We start from the raw sequence: 20,143 nt of genomic DNA, 5'->3' as shown, positions 1-20,143 counted from the left end.
CCCGAGGTGCACAGGTTGATCAGCTTCTTCTGATAAAGAGCTTGAAATCGTTGACGGAAGCATGCCTCCATTGATAAACCTACACCTTCCAACGTATCTCTTTCATTGTTGTACCGCAGCCCATATCAGCGCAAAATATGTCGACCGGCTGGTAGATACCACACCAACCAGGTAGTTTAGGAATAGAATGTAGGATCTCTTCCTACATCGTTTACGTCACGATCAATCCGTCCAAGCCATGATACCACCTCATCAGGGTCGTATACAACACGTCTAGGCCAGTCTTCGTCGTCGATCGCTTAGTCCCCACCGGCGGTCTTGGGCATCTATGCAGAAACGTGCCCGAGACCAGGCGGCCCCACGAGGCAGCGACATAGTCTACGGCACGGTCCGAGCTGTCGCATATCTCCCGTGCGGCAGCGGTTCCCCCGAGTACGTGCGCATACGGGACGGCACGGTAGAGGAGCGTTAGTGATAGTGGCCAGCAAATTAATAACAATGGAATTCACAACATGAAAGCCAAGCAACAGACGGAGAGCGCAGGAATAGATGTCAGACCGGCAACGCTGAAAGCACGACTATTTCTAGTAGAGATGGCACAGCGTAGACGCTAGGTGGGGAAGGAAGGTCCTTGTAGGAGACGTTCAGGCTGCATTAAGGCAATACCGATCCCACAGATGCGTAAGAATAGTAGCGTCTGGAAAGTCCAGGAACAGAAGTCAGTAAGTACTAGGCCAGTCAGCCGGAAAGACGAGGCTGCCACGAGGCTGATGGACCGAATCGGGAAGTTCAGAGCCAGATCTGAAAAAGTAATATGTTTCTCTCACATGCTCTTCGGGTGGGTTCATTTTCAGGTATGCAGTACGCTACACCAACCTCACCCGCATGCTGAAGCTCGTATCTCAAAGTACCGTGGTAAGACATGTGATGGCATGCTGTCAGCCTGTAAGCGTTTTCAAACGTAGCGTCTCAGTTGAGACGCCTATGTGTAGCACGTGCTAGTCGGTCGGTCTACGTTAGTTTTATTGACGTCGTGTCTTGTACCCTTGTTGATGTGGTGGCTGCCACGCTTGAAATTATCGTGCTACTGTAGTTCGGCAAGGTCCGATGGTACAGGCCTCTCTTGTTCGGCGAAGCCACAATGCGCGTTGTGACAAGAGAAGGTGTGCATTCAGAATGGACGCAATTTCGTAGAGAGCGAATCAGGCAGCCGATGTGGTGTTGAGGTTGGAAGTCGATAGTCGGCCCCATAGGCCCTTGGGCGGGGCTGTACCCACTCGGCCGCGTCGCCGCAAAGATCTCTCGCATGCAAAAGCGAGCCAACGCAGGGGGTGGTTTCCACGGCTGCGTCGGAACGGCTGTGCCTTGGGCAGTGCGGCGTGTTTCGGTCTCGGCACGAGCTGGCCGCGCACTTTGCAGCAGATGGCAGTGTGAGGCGTAGTTCGCCGGCGCTGGCGCTATCAGGTCGCAAAAGCTCCGATGCCTGCTCCCCAGACGGCGGAGACGACCGGCTGTGGACTTCGTCTCCCAAGCGCAGGATCTCGGATGATTGGTGGAGTTGGAAGCAGGCGGCAGCCCTGCGTGGCAGTTCTCAGCTCGCAGGAATGCGCAGAGCTGACGTTGGTGCGCGTGGCCCAGGCGGCAAGGCGAACAGGTGCGCACCTCTCGTCGAGCGCGCTGTCGGTCCCCCATGGTGAGGCGGACGTCGCCACGATGTTTCCGTGGCGGAGATGCAGGAAGCGAAGGAAGCGCAGCCTTGCATGATCGACGCCGCGTCAAGTGCCAGAGCTGCGCGCTGCAGCGTGACGATTCCGCACATCTCGTCACTTTGCATGGCGCCCAGCATGGGGCATAGCGCCTGTCGATCACGTTACCGCGGCCGTGGTTCTCGGGTTTCTTTTTGGCCCGAAACGAGTCTGCGTCGCCAGGATGTGGAGAGAGATGCACGTCAGGAGCGGCCCTCTGCAGCTGCCACGCTCGCGATTCGCCGCCTCCGTCCGGGCCAGAGGAACGAGCTGAAGCCCGCGCATCGACGACGGCGCAGAGGCGTGGTGGCGGCGTCGTGATGCGTGAGGCGGTCCGTAAAGGACGCGTGGGCGTAAATGAGGCGCGCATGGACCCCGGCCACTGCGAGTCAATGTCGCACAGCCAAGTAGCATCCACGCTCAACCAATACGACCACGACCACACTGGGAAGCTTCCTCACGGTCGAGTGAATCCTGCAAACAGTTGCGATGCTAGTCTACCAAGGAATTGGGAGTCATGGCTAATACACTGCGGGCTCGGTTGCTGCCCGACCACGCAGCCCAACTCTCTCAGAGCGTACCTGCACAGCTGTCGCTGTCGCTGCCCATCTGCATGCACAGCTACCTGCCTCTTCCGTCTCTGGGCTGTTTCCCCTTGCTGCGTCCCCATCTTCACCGGACACGTCGCATCGTTGGGGCTTGAACCCCATCTCCCAAGCTGGCTTCACCCGTGCCCAGCCTGTGCCAACAACTCCCTCACACCGCATCTCTTCGTCATTAGGAACCATGCCAAACACCGACCGACGCCAGCACCGGCCATCTCTTTTATTACCGCCCCCAGCCAGAAAAACAACCAAAAGCCCAAAAGTCCAGATGTCCACCCGAATCCCCGCCCAATCCCCGCGTCCTTGCACGTCGCGGGGCTCATGAGAACCCAATGCCTAATCCTTTCGCCGTGCCGTCCATCTAATGCAGAATACCCTAATACGAGAATCGATACGTCCCATGGCGTGAAAAGGAAACATCGTGTCCAGCGTCCAGAGTATGCCGTACCTCGGCGAGCTTACAGTCCGCGCTATTCTCCTCGAGCCATCGTATGCCGAGGCGGAAACATCAAGAACCATGTGAGAAGAGTGACCCAGTGAGACAGCGACCATGCGAAATGACAATGAGACAATCATGTACAACGAGAAAAAGACAATGACAAGGAAATAGCTGAAAAGCAGGGCGCTGTTCCTCGACTTGTGCATATGGTACACGAGTATCACACAAGGTAAGGGAAGAATAGGCGAAGTGGCTTCGCTCGATGCGTCGTTAGCGTTAACGACCACGAGCGCCATTCGTAGCCACGGAGAGGATCGTCGTCGCAGAAAGCTTGTATTATCGCCGTCGTGAGCCCGAGGCCGAGGGACGCTGCGCAGAGGAAGAGCCAGCGCCTAGGTTTTCGAGTTGTTCGAGGCACTTCATCAACACTGGGAATGGTCAGCTCTGAAAGGGAAGGAGAGGTCATTTGCACGCACTGGCAGTAATCTCCTCTTCCCACACCCCCATCTGGTAGTCGACAAGCCCGTGCTTCTCCATGTTGTCGCAGTTCTTTACGAGCTTGGTGCCCATCTTCTCGATGAAGTCATGTTCGATTATCGACTGCGGCGCCTGTGGCCGCTGGCCTGTAGTCCGCATGTCTTCCACCAACTCGAATTGCTTTTGGAATAGTCCCAGCCAGCAGTTATTGAATTCTTCCCACAGCTTGAGGCGCATCTGGTAATGCGTTTCATCGTCGCGTACTAGGCCTATAGTCAATTCAGCTGCTCGTTCGCGCCACACGATGCGGACAGACTCACCCAAGGTCTCGGCCCAGTGCAGCAGCCATTCTGAGAGCCGATCCAATGATGGCGCGGCTTCGTTCAGCCGCCCGTCGCGGACCTGCTCAAACGTCTTCTTGAGCTCTGTCTGGTAGGTGTTGTAAAAGTCATCGTACTCGTTGCTGCTGCCGTCCTGCTGCGGCTGCGGCTGCGGCTGGGGATATGCAGCGGGCTGGGAGTAACCTCCGCCGTGGGAGGTGGGCGGGTGCGGGTCTGTCATGGCGGCGGTCGAGTAGGCGGGCGCGGACTGCTGCGGTGTATATCCTATGGATGGGTACTGAGAGGGGACGTTCTGCGGCGCAATGGCAGAGGACGGCGCGCTTGTTGGGCCACCCTCACTGGGCACACCACTGTAGTATTGCGGTTGTGCAACGCCAAAGTTGGTGCCCAGGACCTCTATAGCCGAGTCCCTATTCTGCTGATACTGTGCCACGGGCTCGTACTGTGACGAGCCCGGCTGCGAGGGCTGGGCGGGCACATTGTACATGACGTTCTGGGGGTACTGCGAGTACTGCTGTGACGCGCGCTGGGGCGCCTGCTGCTGGTCGGCATAGTCCTGGGTACCGTAGGCCACGGCGGGCTGCTGGATCGACGAGCCGACAAACTGTGAACCTCCTTCGTAAGCGTAACCGTAACTTTGTGCGCTGGTGCCTGAGCCCGCGCGACTGGCCGCAGCTGCTGGCGCAGAAGTGGGCGGTTGGGCGGCCAAAGGCGCCTGCCTGAAGCGGTCGGATGCGCTTACCACAGGATAGGATGCTTGTGGTTGGAGCAGCGTGCCTTGCTGGCTCGCGTAACCTGCGGTACTCTGCCGTGGCCGGCGGTCATTGTCCATCCCACCCGGCCGGCTCTTGAGCTGCACGTTAAAGGGCGGTTCGAGGGCCCTATACGCCGAGGGCGACACTGGCGGGGTCGCGTAATTTGCCAGCTTGGAGACGTGTCGGCGGACGAGAGGAGGGCGGGCGCGAGGCTGCTGCAGTCGGGCGCGGCGTCCGGGCAAGAGAAGGAGCAGCAAACAGCCTTCGCAAACGAGGAAGAGATGCGGTGAGAGAGGGGTACGGGAACCCGGGTGGTGGTCTTGAGAGGTGACGTCCGCGGTGCGAATAAGAGCGGGATGCTCGAGGCTTCAGACGGGTGGATATGGATATAAACAGCGCCTTTGCGCATCACTTGTGCAGCCAATGGAGCCCGACAGAAGGAAAAGAAGCCGGCGCAACGCCTCACCGGACTGGAACTGTGGCAAGGATATCCTCGGCCCGTTGCGACGAGGATGTCTCTGTCAAGACGCGGAAGACGGCGTCCCGATCTGGCAACGTTGGAGAATGACGAAGGCGAGAGTGGAACTCTTGGGCACGTAGCCAAACCGTGACAGGACCGTGGCGCGCAAAAGCAACGGGGAGAACCCTGACAGAGTTGGGCTTGGTGCAATGCTCCCCCAGGAACGCAGCTGGTCGAAAGTAGGGCTCTCCTTGCACACGACCAAAAAGCCCGAACGCAACGGGCTAGAAAGCCAGGCTACTGGATCGTCTCAAACAAGCCCACGCCTACGTTTCGGCAGCTGGCCAGCCCTACGATGCGTTGGCGTCCGTCACGATGGTGGCTCGAGGACGCACAGGACGATAGGGAGCAGGTGCAGTGAAAGATGAAGCGATGGTTCTGCGTCAGGACGACAGTGCGACAGTCTTGCTTTGCTCGACAACGTTCGCACTGGCCCACACGTTCAAATTGGGTCCGGTGGAAAAGCCTTTCAAGTCGAGGAGTCGTGCGGGCGTGGTCTCATTGGGCAGTGGGTGGGAAGGACTTTAAGGCAGGTTGCGTCACGAGCAGACGCTCGGGCAGATGTGCGTGACAAAGCTCGCCGCTACCGTGGACGGCGTCGGATGCAATAATAGCCTTGGGGTGCAAGTGGGGGGGTGTGTGCAGACGGGAGTGCTAAGGAAGGCGTGTGATGTCGGTTGGGTTGAAAGGGACGAAGTGAGGGTGGGAACAGCCACATTGGGGTGGGCGAGCATCAAGCGGAAGGAAGCAAAGAAAGGGCCAACGCGCCACGACGGCGGCCAGACAGTGTAATAATAGGGCCGGCCGGGCGAGGAAGGGTATGGGAGAAGGAGCCAGGCCGGGTTTGGGGTACGAGGTACCTGAGGAGTGGGTGGGTGTGGCGCTGCGCCGGGGGGTGGAGTGAGGGAGAGAGGAGACGACGAGAGGCTTTCACCGAACTGTGGATGACTGCTGCGTACCTGGCCAAGGTCTCCGATATCCGACCATGATATGGTGGGGCTTGAGCTAGCATGAGGCCCTGCCGCCATGGTTACAGATCGCCGTCGACGATCTGCAGAGGGCTGGACAGGCATTTCTGCAGGGCATCGGCGCTGTTTGGCGGGTGGGCGCATACAGGGCTCCTGTCAGCATCCTTCCGCAGAAGGGAGCACAGCAGCTGTCGGCAGCTTGCTGGATGCGCGCGGACAAGCACGCGTATGGAGCAGCGAGGCCTAGCGGATCCGCGAACGACGCGGTCGCCGGAGGGCCATGGCCAGGAACTGGTCGCTCACGCGCTTGGCGGCCACGGCCAAACTGACGGCGACGGCGCCACAGCTGGCAGGCATGGGGAGTGCATACCTGCCCAGTGCTGGCCGCGCTGAGCTGAGCAAAGGGGGCCGTCGAGGAGCCACCAACTGCGCGGTTCACCGAGCATTGCGAGGTCCGCAAGAGCGCGAGGAGCGTCGCAGAGGCGTTTCATGCCGGCGAAGAACAAAGACGCGTTGGCAGGAGGCACGGTGCTGATTCGTTTCGCTGCTGGCCAAAGCATCCGACGCTTCTCCAGACGTCTGCAGCGTCGTCATGTGGTGTTGCTCGAGGCGCTGACATTCCGTCCAGCACGGCGCCCGTGCACGCTCGCTCGCGGTGCCGTCAGGGGGTTCGCCCAAGACTCGCTCATCTCATCTCTGACTCTGAGCCGCAGGGATGTGCGCGCAGCCCGATCCGCACGCACACAGCCTCACTCGTCGATCCCGCCGCACGCCAGCGCCTTCCGGGCAACTGCACATGTGGTTTCGCCGTCGCCAACGCTCCCAAACATGACGGCAGGAGCAGGCTGGCAGCAGAACACGCCGCGAACGTCGGCACCGCTCCTGCACGTCTGACTGGCCCTCTGCAGCATGCTCTAATGCACCGCGAAACTTCCTTCCGGCGCACGGCCAACGCTTTCTGACGCTGGTCGCGAGCGGATTGTGGTACACTACTTACACCAAGAAAACGCTGCTCCAACACGCGCCGCCACGCGCACCCGTCTAGTTCCATGTGACTGTCGCCGTCGCCGTGAATGCTACCCTCACGTGCTCTCCTGCAGGCCCCCGGCATTTCTGCTCGTATCAGCCTTCTGGAAGCCGCGCAGAACTCCCGATCTCACTCGCCCTCACCTATGTTGCGTAGCCGCGTCTTGAAACAGGCGGCGTCCACGTTGCATCTCTGTCTGAAGAGGGCATTGGTGCATCTTCTAGACCAACAGCAGCCATCCGGCACTCGCCCACCGTCCACCACACAACCGAAATTGCAGGTCCCACGAACAGCTTTCCAGAAGGCCGTCATCGTCATGTTTCCTTCGTTTCTTTCTAGAACAGCAGCGAGGCCTGTGCTGCCAAATATGCACCTGGCAGGCCGCCTAAAAAGCAATCACACAGCTTCGGCGACCTTCCGGAATCTGGTCTGATGCTGCGCGCATTTGACGTTGTCAGACAGAAGCTGTTCGGCTGTTGTCCTGCTTCCGACCATATGCCGTTGCAAGCCTCACGTCTGGCCTTTTAGCCGTTAGGGCTGCTCCCGTCATGATTGCCGCCGTTGAGATCAGAAGCGAACATTCGGGGAAGCGACAGGGCGGGTACGTTGATTGGTCAGATTGAACAATCGCCCATGGGCCTGTAATTCGGCGAGTCAGGACAAAATGACCAACGCAAACTGTTCGTGCGTGTTGCGACCGAGGTATCAGCCACCCTCCGGTCAAGATCCATTTGCACTTATTTTTTTCTGAACAGTTGCGGTCCTCTCCGAATAGCGGCCCGCCAACCGCTTTAGGAGGACTATTTTGGAGAGCATGACGCACCTGGCCATCGACACAGGGATGCCATGCTTAGCGCGTTGCGAGTCGTTGCAACGTCAACGTCGAGCTGCACAAGACAGGAGAACCAGCGACCCAGCTGAGAACAAGCCACCAGATGAGTGCTAGCAGAAGGGTTGGGCGAGCAAATTGAAAAACACGCGATCTCTACAGCAAGCCTCGGGTACATGTGTGTCAATGAATCTCAAGTGTAAGAGAAGTGACAGGGAATCGGAGAAACAATGAGCCGTGAGTGGTTGGCGGAAGAATGCTCCGTTCGTCAGACTGGCCAGGCCTGAACGCTTCGAAACCTTGGACCGAGGCATAGCCAAGCATACCTTGCTCTGCCGTCTCTCACCTACATACCATCCTCCAATGCCAAGTGGGAGGAGCGGCCCGTTTTGCTTACGGCAATCAAGATTTTCGATTGATCCAGAATGCGAACCCCACGGGCTCAGTAGCGGATGCCGATCGACTGAAAGTTTTTCCGGATCAGCCGAACGATATAATGCTTCGTTATAGCATGCATGGTCGAGGTCTGTAGAATGTGCATGAGGGTACGGGACACTGTCTTCGACTTTGTTCCTCAGTCCCTCCCATTATGCCACTGCTGTCGGACTCCCTGCCACGCCTCTTGTCAGCCGGTCTCTTTCAAGCAATGCAGAATGGTCGGCAACTCGACGGCACTGGGTTGACTACTACTTCGTGCCACTGCGCGGACTGAATTAGTATCAATAAAGATGATGCGAACACAAAGCTGCAAGGTGCTAACAAGATGGTCGCCCTGCATGCGAGTATGTTACAACAAGTATCTATGCTAATGCACAAGGATAATATACACTGCGCGGAAGGCTTAACGCTTGACCCAGGTGGGCATCTTGCGCGCCTTGATATGACCCGTCTTCTTCCTCTCCACCTTCCTTGGATCTCGAGTAACGCAGCCAGCTGCATAGTGTTAGCAATTTGTTCGGAGTCTTTATCAGCATCATAACAGTAGCACTTACCGCGTCGCAAAGCTGGCTTCAGGGCTGGCTCGTGGACCATCAATGCCTTTGCAACAGCCAGTGTCAACGCCTCCGCTTGGCCTGTGGATCCTCCGCCTTGAACTAATCCAAACATGTTGTATTTGTCCAGTCTCTGCGTGGCCTTCAGAGCCCAGACAGCGCTCTCCCGGTGATGTAAACGTCCAAAGAATTGCGACAAGGATTTGCCATTGACCAGAACTTCTCCTTCTCCCTCGACTAGCCACACAACAGCAGAAGAAGTCTTCCGGCGACCAACTCCTCTGGCTCGGCCCCACTCATCTACAACCTGAGGAACAGGCACGATGTCACCAGGCTGGCTGTCTTTCATGAATCGTCGCATTGCGGTCCGGACGTGCTCTGGCATTAGAGAAGGATGTACGCAGTTTAGTCTCTTGACCAGGTGCATCATCCTATGGAATCGCTGCGTCTTGACAGGTTCGTTTGTCATGATGCGGTATTGGTCAACAGTCTTCCATGCCACTCTGGGAGCCTCGGAGTTCGGTATGGTAGGTAGTGTAGCAACACTGCGGAGGAGAGCGGAGACATGGATGAAATCATCGTTGAAGGTCGGTTTTGCGCTGAAGTACGATCGAGACGCCGGGACGACACGCAGGGTGCGGAGTAGTTGGTTGTTGCTCTTCCCCTTGTCAACATTCCTCATTACCTTCACTTCGCTCTCACCCTCCCCTTCCATATCAAATTCGAACTCAGGTGCAGCAGTGAACGAATCTGGCGTCAATTCGGGGTTCTCGCTTGTGATTTCAGCGCTCCGCGACGGGGTAGTCGAGATGAAGCGCGCTGCCGGCTGCAGACTCCTGTACGGTAATCGCATCGTCCGCGTGCACTGTGGTCGCGCTCCGCTAAACAGGCCTTCCGTGGCTGACCATATGGATCGTGAGAGCTCGCCGCGCACCATGGCGGCTGCAATTGTCGCAATACTTCGTCGTGAGTTGTGATGGCTTTCTGGCGAGCTGTGGTTCGTAAATTCTTGGGCAGGCGCGGCCCAAGCGCCGTCCTTCGTTGCTTGTTCAGGGAAGGCGTCGTCGGCGCGCAATTTCTCCGGCACAAAAAGCTCTTCCCTCGTTCTTGCCCCGCCTCCCCTCGTACTTCCAATTTTCTCGATCACCGTCTTGTCAACCACTGATTGTGCTGCTTGTATTCCACGAACATCGCAATCATGTCTTTCGGCAAGCTTTACTCCTACTCGGTTCGTGCTACCGTGGTACAGCTGTCTGTTGAGCGAGAATGACTAACGTGTCCGCAGGGCAACCCGCGTACCACTTCGCTGCTCGCCGTTGCGAAGGAGAATGGTCTTGACCTCGAGTTTGTCGAGACTGTGCCCGCCAATGGTGTCTCCACCGAATACTTGAAGCTCAACAAGCTCGGCAAGGTTCCCACCTTCGAGGGCGCTGACGGCTTCGTCCTCAGCGAGACCATCGCCATCGCCGTTTACCGTACGTCTTTTCCACCCGTCTAGTTGCGCAAAGGATGAGGCATATTATCATTCAGTTATCCCTGTCTGAACTTATTTGTTGAGAATCTTCGACTCTGATTTTTTCCCGCGTACATTGCAAAATATCACTACATTATAATGTGACTCAAGCTGACCATCACAGTCACCTCCCAGAACGAGAAGACCGCCCTTCTTGGCAAGACCAAGCAGGACTACGCTTCGATCCTGCGATGGATGTCATACGCCAACACTGAGATCCTCACTCCTCTCGGTGGCTGGTTCCGCCCGCTCGTCGGCCGTGACCCCTACAACAAGAAGAACATTGAGGACTCCAAGGCTGCCGCTACCAAGGCCGTCCACGTCCTTGAAGAGTACCTCCTTACCCACACCTACCTCGTCGGCGAGCGCCTCACCCTCGCTGATTTCTTCACTGCCTCCATCCTCGCCCGCGGCTTCCAGTACTTCTACGACAAGGCCTGGCGTGCGGAGAACCCCAACGTCACCCGTTGGTACGAGACCGTTTACAACGTCCCTAGCTACTCTGCAGTAGCAGGCAAGCTCGAGTTCATCGAGGAGGCGATCAAGAACGTCCCCCCGAAGAAGGAGGAGAAGCCGAAGAAGGAGCAGCCCAAGGCTGCTGCTAAACCCAAGGAGACCCCAGCTGAGGAGGAGGAGGAGGCTCCTAAGCCCAAGCCCAAGCACCCGCTTGCTCTGCTTGACCGCCCCACTTTCGATCTCGACGAGTGGAAGCGCCAGTACTCCAACAACGATGTCAATGTTTCCCTGCCGTGGTTCTGGGAGAACGTCAAGTTCGACGAGTACTCCATCTGGAAGGTTGACTACAAGTACAATAAGGAGAACAAGCTCGTCTTCATGACCTCGAACTTGATTGGTACGTCAGACCCCATATCCGATTGATAGAAAGTAGATACTGACGATCTGCAGGTGGTTTCTTCGCCCGTCTCGAGGCTTCCCGCAAGTTCATCTTCGGTGCTGCCTCGGTGTACGGCGAGAACAACGACAACGTCATCCAGGGTGCCTTTGTCATCCGTGGCCAGGATGCCCTCCCCGCTTTCGATGTTGCTCCCGATGTTGAGAGCTACGAGTTCACCAAGCTCGACCCCCAGAAGCCCGAGGACCGCACTTTCGTCGAGCAGCAGTGGGCTGACGAACCTCCAGCCATCACTCTTGAGGGCAAGGAGTACAAGTACGCCGACGGCAAGATCTTCAAGTAAACATTTTCTTTAAAAGGAGGGACTCAGGGATTCGGTTATGATGGGACGAATATTACGACTTCGTGATGGGACACTATGCATATGAGAGATGAGGGGTGGACGCGAGAGTGTGTGTGGGGCAGCTTTTAGTAGAGATATACCAGTCACTCTTGCTTGCCTAGATGGGCGCAAAAGCCAAATGGAAAGAGCTTCAAGCCCAAACCTATGATTGTCCAATAGTGACCTCATCTGTTCGCGTGTAAGCTCAGGTGTGTTGATGGTCGCAGCGCTACCATGGCTTACCGCATATAGCCAGCCTCGATTATGCCTGAATGCGGACCGGACGATAGTAGGATGGATGTATATACTCTGGGACAACAACCGCTCACAGGGCGGATTTGACATCTTGACACTACATGCTATACTGCAACCTGGACTAGAATTGTGCCACGACTATCCATGTAACAGAGCGCATGGCGTTGACCAATGACAACAGCGCCCATGCAGCTTACCTGAGATGGTATTCTCGTTGCACGTCCCAAAGACAAGCAAGCATGCAGACCCCGCTTCTCAGGCCTGGGACCCGGGTCGTCGTTGACATGCGTTGGTGAAGCACGGAAGCTCTGCGTCTGCGACAGCAGAGTTCGTACTACCAACCTGCGTCCGAGGGAGCAGTCGCAGCACAGCGTCACATTACCTTTTTAATTGGGAGACAGAGACAACGTGCAGGCACAGAGACGTCTCTGAAAGGAATGCGGCCAAGAGAGGCTGGGAGGACCCAGGATTGAGTCGAGTCCGGCGCGGCGCAGCTGCGGCTCGTGGGTGTTGTGAGGCGTGATTGGGCCGAGGGTCTAAGAGGGAGCGCAGCCACACAAAGGCCGGGGCCTGGGGCTCGGGTCTGGTCTGGTCTTGAATGCGGCCTTCTTGCGACCTCGAGCGTGCTGCGTCCGAGCGACACATTACTGCAAGCTGCGCGTACAAGTATAAGAAAGAGGACGGACTCGAGGTGTTGCGACTTCCAGGATACCGCGCGCACAGCAACCGTGGACAAGTCGTTGGCACGTGGGCCAAGTAGGTGCCCAGCGCACAAGAAGAAAGAGAATATTTCGAGGGCGTTTCGACCGACTCGCGGGATTGAACGTCTTTGCACCGGGTTCTGGCTTCGGCGAGGCTGAGGGCGATCGTCTGGGGAAGAGGAGGCTGAAGCGCGCTGCTCCGCTCGCCTGCAGCACTCGACGGCTTGCTGCGGCATCGCGACACCGTTTCTGCACAACATATCGGCCCCGATCATTCCGTCATCTGTCTGTACGCGGAGAGCTTCGAATCATTCACCGCCGTCGAAGAGCTTGAGTTCTACTATTCCTCCAGAGTTGCGCTTCCAATATCTCCAGTGCGCGCATTTTGCGACGACAGTGGAAATACGACGATAACGCCCTAAATTCACGATTGCCCAAAAACGTGAGAATCGACCATCTTTGCGAGGAACTGTTTGGCTAAGTATCTCTTGAGCGCTGGTGTTAGGGAGGCGTGGCGCTGAGACAGCGGTCCACGATAAAAGCAAAAGGTCTCGGATCGAGACTAGGGAAGATCTGGGTTGCCAACGTTTGGATAAGGCTGAGACAGTGCTCGGTCATCTACCGGTAGAATATCAGTTGACCACGATTTTGGGATGAAGGAGAGCGATGGGCATGGGCAGACGAGGCGGACGGCGGGACATTCGAACGAACCTGCGCTACAGGTCATCTCCTTGGTATGTCTCTTCAATTCCTCCAGTCTATGGGTCCATGATATGGCTGGACATGTCTCGGTATTGGATGACCACAGGGCGCATATCACACTATCGCACCACCATGATCGGGACAACTGGGTTAATGTATACCTTCATTGACAACAATAGGGCTCTGGCGGTGGGCCAAGCGAAGACAATGTCACGGGCTTCCTCGTCCGCTCGACAGCCGCGAAGTGGGCAAAGAACTCAGTCTTAGCTGTGGATGCAGGGTCCCATCTTGCAGCCATAACCCGCATACTAGCCAATGACTTTCCACTAGCATCAGAACCTGCATCAAGGCCGCCACCTAAACCACGGAACGGGCATGGAAATGCTCGAGAGCAGGACTCTCCTTCGCCACGAACAGCACCTTTATCGGTCACTGACGAAGAGTCTGAGGTCGATACGCCAAGTTCAGATATCGATCCATTGCCCGCGTATACAACGTTGGATAAAGGTCCATTTGCTGGAATTCCATTCCCGAACGAAACTGCAAGAGCAAATGCGCTTCATGTGGTACGGGAACACGTCTCAACCTACCTTATCACACATCCCCACTTAGATCATGTATCCGGCTTTATCATAAACACAGCAGCTTTCCACAACACCTCACGTCCGAAAAGATTGGCGGCGCTACCATTCACTGTCAACGCGATCAAAACGCACATTTTCAACAATATATTATGGCCGAACCTTACAGACGAAGATGGCGGCGTAGGCCTAGTCACATTCCAACGGCTTCAAGAAGGCGGCAACATTGCCCTTGGGGAAGGAAGTGGCCGGGGCTACATCGAAGTATGCGACGGTCTCGGCGTCCGAGGCTTCAAAGTCAGTCATGGACACTGCATGCGAGGTCCGGGCCACATCCACCGCGGCTCAAACGCGAACCAACTGGAGCCCTCTAGCAGTGGTCTTCATCGAACGTCCACACACCACATCACGTCACAGCATCCCGATTCAGTGCCAGACGGTCGAGAAGTCCGTTCGCTCAGCTTCTCCCACCCTACTCAGAGCGCTCCAGGCACTCCCCTCTTCTCTGGCACCACTGCTGCAGACACTGGCCGCAACAACACTGCTACCGCTTCGCATCCTGCCGACCAATGCGTCATCGACTCAACGGCATACTTCATCCGCACTGAATCCACGCCCATAACTCCCACGAGAGAAATCCTTATGTTCGGCGACGTCGAACCAGACTCCATATCTCTCTCCCCGCGCACCGCCCACATCTGGACCGAAGCCGCACCCAAGATTGCAGCTGGTATTTTAACAGGCATCTTTATCGAGTGCAGCTACACAAACGCGCAAGGCGACCCGGTACTATATGGTCACCTCGCGCCGCGGCACCTCCTTGCCGAGCTGCAGAATCTCGCTGAGATGGTCAAGGAAGCGCGAAGGGAGCACGAGAAGGAAAAGGAGGAGGCGAGGAGTGCGCGGAAAAGGAAGCGCGCCAGTAATGGGCTAAACGTTGATGGTGGCTCGAGTACACCCGATGCGCGCAAGTCCTCTCGTACAAGGGCGTATAATGCTGATTCCCGTGGAGGTACCGGTGCGCATGTCGTCGACGACGAAGTCATGACAGACTATGCACAAAGTCCCCGCGTAGCGACAGGCACGCATACACCTGCGCACCCGTCTGCGCCCGCGGCACTGAATGTCTCCAGCGTGAGCGCGGAGCATAGCAGAGCATTGCTGGCGGCTGGGCTTGAAGCTCCACTTAAGGGGTTGAAGGTTGTGGTCATGCATGTTAAAGATACAATGAGCGATGGGCCTTCTGTTGGCGATCTCATTCTACAGGAGCTTCGAGAAGGAGAAAAGCTAGCGGCTGAGAAGGGCAAGGGCTTGGGTTGCAGTTTTGAGGTTGCGAAAAGTGGGGATAGTTATTGGTTTTAGCGGGGAGGAACTCGGTAGTTATAATTACGACGTTAGGATTAGAGAGAGGTTCGTTCAGGTCTGTCTGGGTACAAGTGTAATGCTAAGCTGGCCGTTGGTGGGTGTTTTGCGGGAATGTATTAGGACAAGGTCTCTTTTGGTCGGGCTTCGGCCTGTAATTGCTCGTCATTACTTGTAATTACCGTCTGCTTTTGCAATCGTATACGTTGGTGTCGCTTTGAAGAGAAGATTAGCATGCATGTGGCGTTTGGGGAGTAAAGGCTTATGTGCGAAATGTTCAACGTCCCAAACAATTAACGCTATTGGCGAGAGGTCAGACCCAGGTCGTGTCTTCTTCTTCTTCTTCTTCTTCTTCTTCTTCTTCAACACCCTGCTGCGTCATGGCACGAGCCATTGACTAGCAGTTGGCCGATACGAGCATGCCTAATGTCGTCGGCCAAACCCGCGACCGTATAGCGAGGATCTGCCGACACAACCCCCGGACAAACCCCAGCAGCGCTGAAGTACATGTGAGGTCTGTCCCATAATGTGGATGCGGGCAAGAGTGCAGTTGTGCCACACGGCAGCTCGTCCAATCTGGGAGTTTAAAACGGGATATCAAGCTTATCGCCACAGCCTTGTCTTGTCAGACACCTGCGGAGGCTTGGGTCAGGATGAACGGACATTACATTTGATACCACCTAATCACCGGAGCAGCCAGGTGACCAGACCTTGGCCTTCAATATAGAAATCTAGTGCGAAGTGTCAAGTTCTGGAACTGCTCGTTAACATCACTATAGTATCTACGAATCTCCTAACCCACCGAATCGTGCTACTGCTCATCGTCCGTATCGCTCAAGCTCTGAACAGCATCAGGAAATGTATGGATGTCCTTAGGTAACAAGTAGAAGAAAGTTCGCAACCAACAGGCTGGCGACCTTTGTAGATTGCTAAGGCAAGTGGAAGCGGGAGTTAGTATCTTAGTCTCTATCGTGTCGTTGATTAATGTGGGTTAAAGTGCTATCGTAGGAGAGTCTTTGCGCTATAAGTGGACTAGGAGTCGTATGTATCGCGTTGAGTCTAGAGTTTTGGATGTATCTCTCTATGGTCTCATGTCTAATCAGGGTGATTTACATGAGGTGACTAAATTTTTAGGCTTTAATTGCCTGCATCCTCGCGCCATGAGGCTGACTATTGAATGTTGGGCGACTGATCTAGATTGCTTTTGTTAATTTGCCGTATCATGATCATTTTCGTGTCTCTTTTGTAGCCCCATTACCATTCACCACCCTCTATCTCTACGGAGAGGTAAGGCAATCGCTGAGTGGAGTCATGCTTACAAGTTGCCAAAAGACAATCCAAGATGTCAGACTACATAATTTTGCAAACTTCACAACGTGCGTGAACAGACCCTCAGCAACCTTCAGTAATCATTAGTCCCTCATACCACCGCAGTCTTACCCAGTGGGACCTGGTTGACTTACAGTCCACCATGATTTCAGCCACAAGCCTTTCCATTTGCTCGCCTGCCCTCGGCCTGATCGAACTGGCGGAAAATCTTATCGAGCTGCCTTGTCCTCAGCATGGCATCGGCCAGAGTAGGCCACTCCCTGCCCTTCGTGACGCGTCCTTGCCCAGACTTCTTCCATTGCGCATACCTCTCGTACAACTCTGCAACACCTCTCGCCTTGATAGGCAACTCCTTTTGCCAATCAGCCCAATCCCAGGTCAACTCCATTACATCGTCTGTAGCGTGGTCATGCAGCTGAATGGTGATCGGATCTTCTAAGAACAGGAACCTTTCGCCCATTGTGATCTGCAATTCCCCCTTCTCTCCATTTATGGTCCACGTCAACCCAGCCCGCCCTTTAAACGGCGTCCCATGACGAAAGATATGTGTGAATAACGCGCCCTGTACAACTCCACTTTCACCTTCTCTTGCTTTGAGTGTTCCTTGGATGCTAAGAAGATCTGGAACATCCGTCCCGATTGTCTCTTTCACCTTCCCATCCTTGCCTAGAACCTTCACTTCCGAACGCTGAATCTGCATCCTACTCTCAAACTCCTCGAACTCACCAAGGACCTCATGTAACCAGTCGAGGCTGTGGCCATTTTCAATGATAATGGGGTTGCCACCATACTTCCGCTCGGCGAAATACTCCATATCCTCCGGTAGTGCATCGCGTGGGAGCAATGCGCCGTAAGATGACACATGGCTGCTGACCACTTTCCCTATAACCCCTTCCGCGAGCAGTGCCTTGAGGCGCAGCGTGACAGGTGAGACGCGTCCTTGCAATCCAATGATGCTATTTGACATCGGCCTATCGCCCGTGAGTTCGAGAGCGCGGGACAGATTTTCAGCTAACGGCCACTCCACGAAGACTGCTTTCCCTGCCCGTATGCTAGGCTCTATGGTGCGAAAATGGACGTCTACACGCGTGCAGCAAACTACCAGATCAATATCTGACATTTGGGCGAGGGCGCTGGGGTCGCCGTAGGCTTTGACCGTGGGTGGGAGGTTAAAGGTTGTGCGTGCTGCTTCGGCGGACGAAACGCTAGAATTGAGCAGGGCGACAATTTCAAAATGTTTCCGACCGTGAGATGAAAGTAGGTAAGGGAGGTGGGCGGAGGCGGCCCAAGCCGTGATGGCTGAGGCAGAGAGACCGATTATGGCAATGCGAATGCGAGACATCTTGTAGGGGGTCTGTGGTCTTTGTGGGAGCCATGTGGAGGTTCTTTATATACCTTGATGGCCTGATGATGGAATGCAGGCCAAATACTAAATCAAACCGCAAGTTAAAGGTTGTTCCGCCGCAACGGCGGAAGTGAACTGATCACGTGCAATGCATCGCCGAATGGTGGGCAAGCAACCCTGCGTCTTTGCAGATGTTAATCAACTAGTAAAGGCTTCAGGTCTCTCTACATGTCAGAAAGAGTGAAGGTCACCAGTCAGAAACGGGGATAACAGCTTACTTGAAGCTCCGCGCATGCTCAATTTTATAATAGTGACTTCCAGCGCTCCGGAACACCATATTGCATCACTTCCTATATTTCCTGGTTATCGGTTCCAATTCATGACCAGCTTCCAGATGGGTTATCATCTTCTCATCGATCCTCTTCCGCTCTTCACATTAATTGTACCACCTGATCGACAAGCGAAGGCGACGTAACGTCGACGCCTCGATGTCTCCGACTAATTTGAGGATGTAACGGCTGTGAATATTATCAGAGATTGTGTTGGAAAGTGTGTGTGGAATAAGATAACGGTCGAGACGCCGGCAAGGTGTATCGATGAGTGGGGAATAAGCTGCTAGGAGTGGCTGATATGATTGGTGCACGACAAGTGGTGCCTGTTTCGCCCGGCGGGTAAAGAACGCTTTCGGGCTCAATTTGCGATCCACTTCATCTCCATCGATAATCTTCCATTGAGCGATCTTCTACATTGGAGCATGCGATAAGCACAAAATGCATTCCCTCGGTTACTGCGCGCGCCGGATGCAATGCAGGTGTGCACCTCTTCTTCGAAATCATGCGCGACCCTTTCATGCATCGCCATGTCCCGCAAAGCAACTGTCATTCCCAGCTGCATACTATCGTGGTGGAACATCACGTGCAGTCATCTTCAGAACGCAAGATCTTCCTTCCGAAGGTAAATGGCCTTCTATATTCCGTGGCGTCATCAATTCTCCGGATCCCAATGGCCGCCAACTCGACGGCATGGGTGGCGGTGTCTCTTCCCTCTCCAAAGTCTGTGTCGTAGGTTTTTCAGCAAGGGATGATGCAGATGTCGACTACACGTTTGCAGCGATAGGTGTCAAAAAGCCAGAAGTGGACTTCTCAAGTAACTGTGGAAATATGATCTCTGCGATCGGACCTTTCGCTGTGAACGCGGGTTTAGTAAAGAAAGAAGATGGTCCCTGCACGGTACGCATACACAACACCAACACTGGCAAAATCATTCACTCCAAATTCCCTGTCGAAGAAAATGAAGCAAAAGTTGGAGGCTCGTTCGCAATCGATGGCGTCGTCGGAACAGGCGCAAAGATCGAGCTTGCATTCATCGACCCTGCTGGCTCTAAGACGGGAAAGACTCTTCCTACGGGGAACGTTGTCGACACGTTTGACGATATACGCGTGACATGTATCGATGTCGGCAATCCTTGCGTTTTTGTCCGTGCTTCTAGCCTTGGTGTTGAAGGCGGCATCCTTGCGGACGCGATCGATGCACATCCAGACCTCCTGCCCCGATTGGACTCAATACGTAGACAAGCCGCTGTCGCGATGGGTATTTCTCAGACACTGGAATCTGTTCCGGGGTCGATCCCCAAGGTAGCAATGGTGGCTGCGCCATATACGCATGAGCTGATCTCTGGCGAGACAGTCGAAGAAACGAGTTGTGATTTGCTGGTAAGAGCGATCAGTGTTGGGCAACCACATCGTGCGGTACCAATAACCGTGGCAATGGCACTTGCTGTTGCGTCGCGACTGGAGGGAGCTGTTGTCAGGGAAGTAACGAGCTCGAGCCCCGTCGATGCGGACGGAGTAACAATCGGTCACAATAGCGGAAAGCTTCTAGTCGGTGCGAACTTCGACAATTCAGGCGCAGTGAAGGATGTCACCGTTTTCCGCACTGCGAGGAGAATCATGGAAGGCACTGTGTACGCGGACTGAAGTGGGAAGTCTTCCTGAGTAGAACGCAATTCGCGAGCATGTACCATATGCTATCTCGCGATAGCCAGGGATCAGACAGCTCAGGCAAGTATCCGAAGCTAGTTCGAATGAATGCGAAAACCCGACCCATTCTTCAATCAAAGCGGCTGGCGTACCATCTGGAATGATAGTACCAAGAAGATCAAGGCGAGCCGAACTTTACCGCTGGTAGCTCTAACTACCAGCTATCTGTGAGCTGTGGCATCCGGCTCAACCAGTCGTGTGCTATAGCAAGGCTTTGCGAGCAGTAAGGCTTTGCGAGCAGCAGACCGGACCCCGTTTTCGTCCGGACTCTGTCTTAGCCTGACGCTCGAAAACAGCTGGCCCCCAATTATTGACTTTACGTGCTGATTCACCTGCTATTGGGTGCTGGGTTAGAAAACCTTACATAGAGCTGCATCAAAAGC

The 20,143-nt window shown here is 55.2% G+C and overlaps 6 protein-coding genes across 6 annotated transcripts; 3 read left to right on the top strand and 3 right to left on the bottom strand.

Annotated features, from left to right (window-relative positions):
* Window positions 1-3,251: 3,251 nt before the first annotated feature.
* On the bottom strand, window positions 3,252-4,439 carry N0V89_000613 (uncharacterized protein; the record flags this gene model as incomplete). The annotated part of the gene is made up of 1 exon (XM_056209434.1): window positions 3,252-4,439. One exon carries the CDS (start codon window positions 4,437-4,439, stop codon window positions 3,252-3,254), a length of 1,188 nt encoding a protein of 395 aa, XP_056076256.1.
* A 4,108-nt stretch (window positions 4,440-8,547) lies between these two features.
* Window positions 8,548-9,635, bottom strand: MRPS9 (37S ribosomal protein S9, mitochondrial; the record flags this gene model as incomplete). The annotated part of the gene is made up of 2 exons (XM_056209433.1): window positions 8,548-8,639; window positions 8,699-9,635. 2 exons carry the CDS (start codon window positions 9,633-9,635, stop codon window positions 8,548-8,550), a joined length of 1,029 nt encoding a protein of 342 aa, XP_056076255.1.
* A 261-nt stretch (window positions 9,636-9,896) lies between these two features.
* TEF4_2 (elongation factor EF-1 gamma subunit) lies at window positions 9,897-11,407 on the top strand (the record flags this gene model as incomplete). Its single annotated transcript, XM_056209432.1, has 4 exons — window positions 9,897-9,926; window positions 9,984-10,173; window positions 10,336-11,064; window positions 11,118-11,407. The coding sequence occupies 4 exons, from the start codon at window positions 9,897-9,899 to the stop codon at window positions 11,405-11,407; spliced, it is 1,239 nt and encodes a 412-aa protein (XP_056076254.1).
* Window positions 11,408-13,055: 1,648 nt separating this feature from the next.
* On the top strand, window positions 13,056-15,047 carry TEF4_1 (elongation factor EF-1 gamma subunit; the record flags this gene model as incomplete). Its single annotated transcript, XM_056209431.1, has 2 exons — window positions 13,056-13,136; window positions 13,284-15,047. 2 exons carry the CDS (start codon window positions 13,056-13,058, stop codon window positions 15,045-15,047), a joined length of 1,845 nt encoding a protein of 614 aa, XP_056076253.1.
* A 1,477-nt stretch (window positions 15,048-16,524) lies between these two features.
* On the bottom strand, window positions 16,525-17,718 carry N0V89_000609 (uncharacterized protein; the record flags this gene model as incomplete). Its single annotated transcript, XM_056209430.1, has 1 exon — window positions 16,525-17,718. One exon carries the CDS (start codon window positions 17,716-17,718, stop codon window positions 16,525-16,527), a length of 1,194 nt encoding a protein of 397 aa, XP_056076252.1.
* A 1,025-nt stretch (window positions 17,719-18,743) lies between these two features.
* Window positions 18,744-19,697, top strand: N0V89_000608 (uncharacterized protein; the record flags this gene model as incomplete). Its single annotated transcript, XM_056209429.1, has 1 exon — window positions 18,744-19,697. The coding sequence occupies one exon, from the start codon at window positions 18,744-18,746 to the stop codon at window positions 19,695-19,697; it is 954 nt and encodes a 317-aa protein (XP_056076251.1).
* Between the last annotated feature and the right edge of the window lie 446 nt (window positions 19,698-20,143).

This window comes from Didymosphaeria variabile, assembly GCF_027946475.1.
Source record: "Didymosphaeria variabile strain IMI 356815 chromosome Unknown scaffold_1, whole genome shotgun sequence".
NCBI classification, from domain to species: Eukaryota; Fungi; Ascomycota; class Dothideomycetes; order Pleosporales; family Didymosphaeriaceae; genus Didymosphaeria; species Didymosphaeria variabile.
Note: the sequence above shows the minus strand (reverse complement) of the source record. Positions and strands in the feature narration are given on the sequence as shown.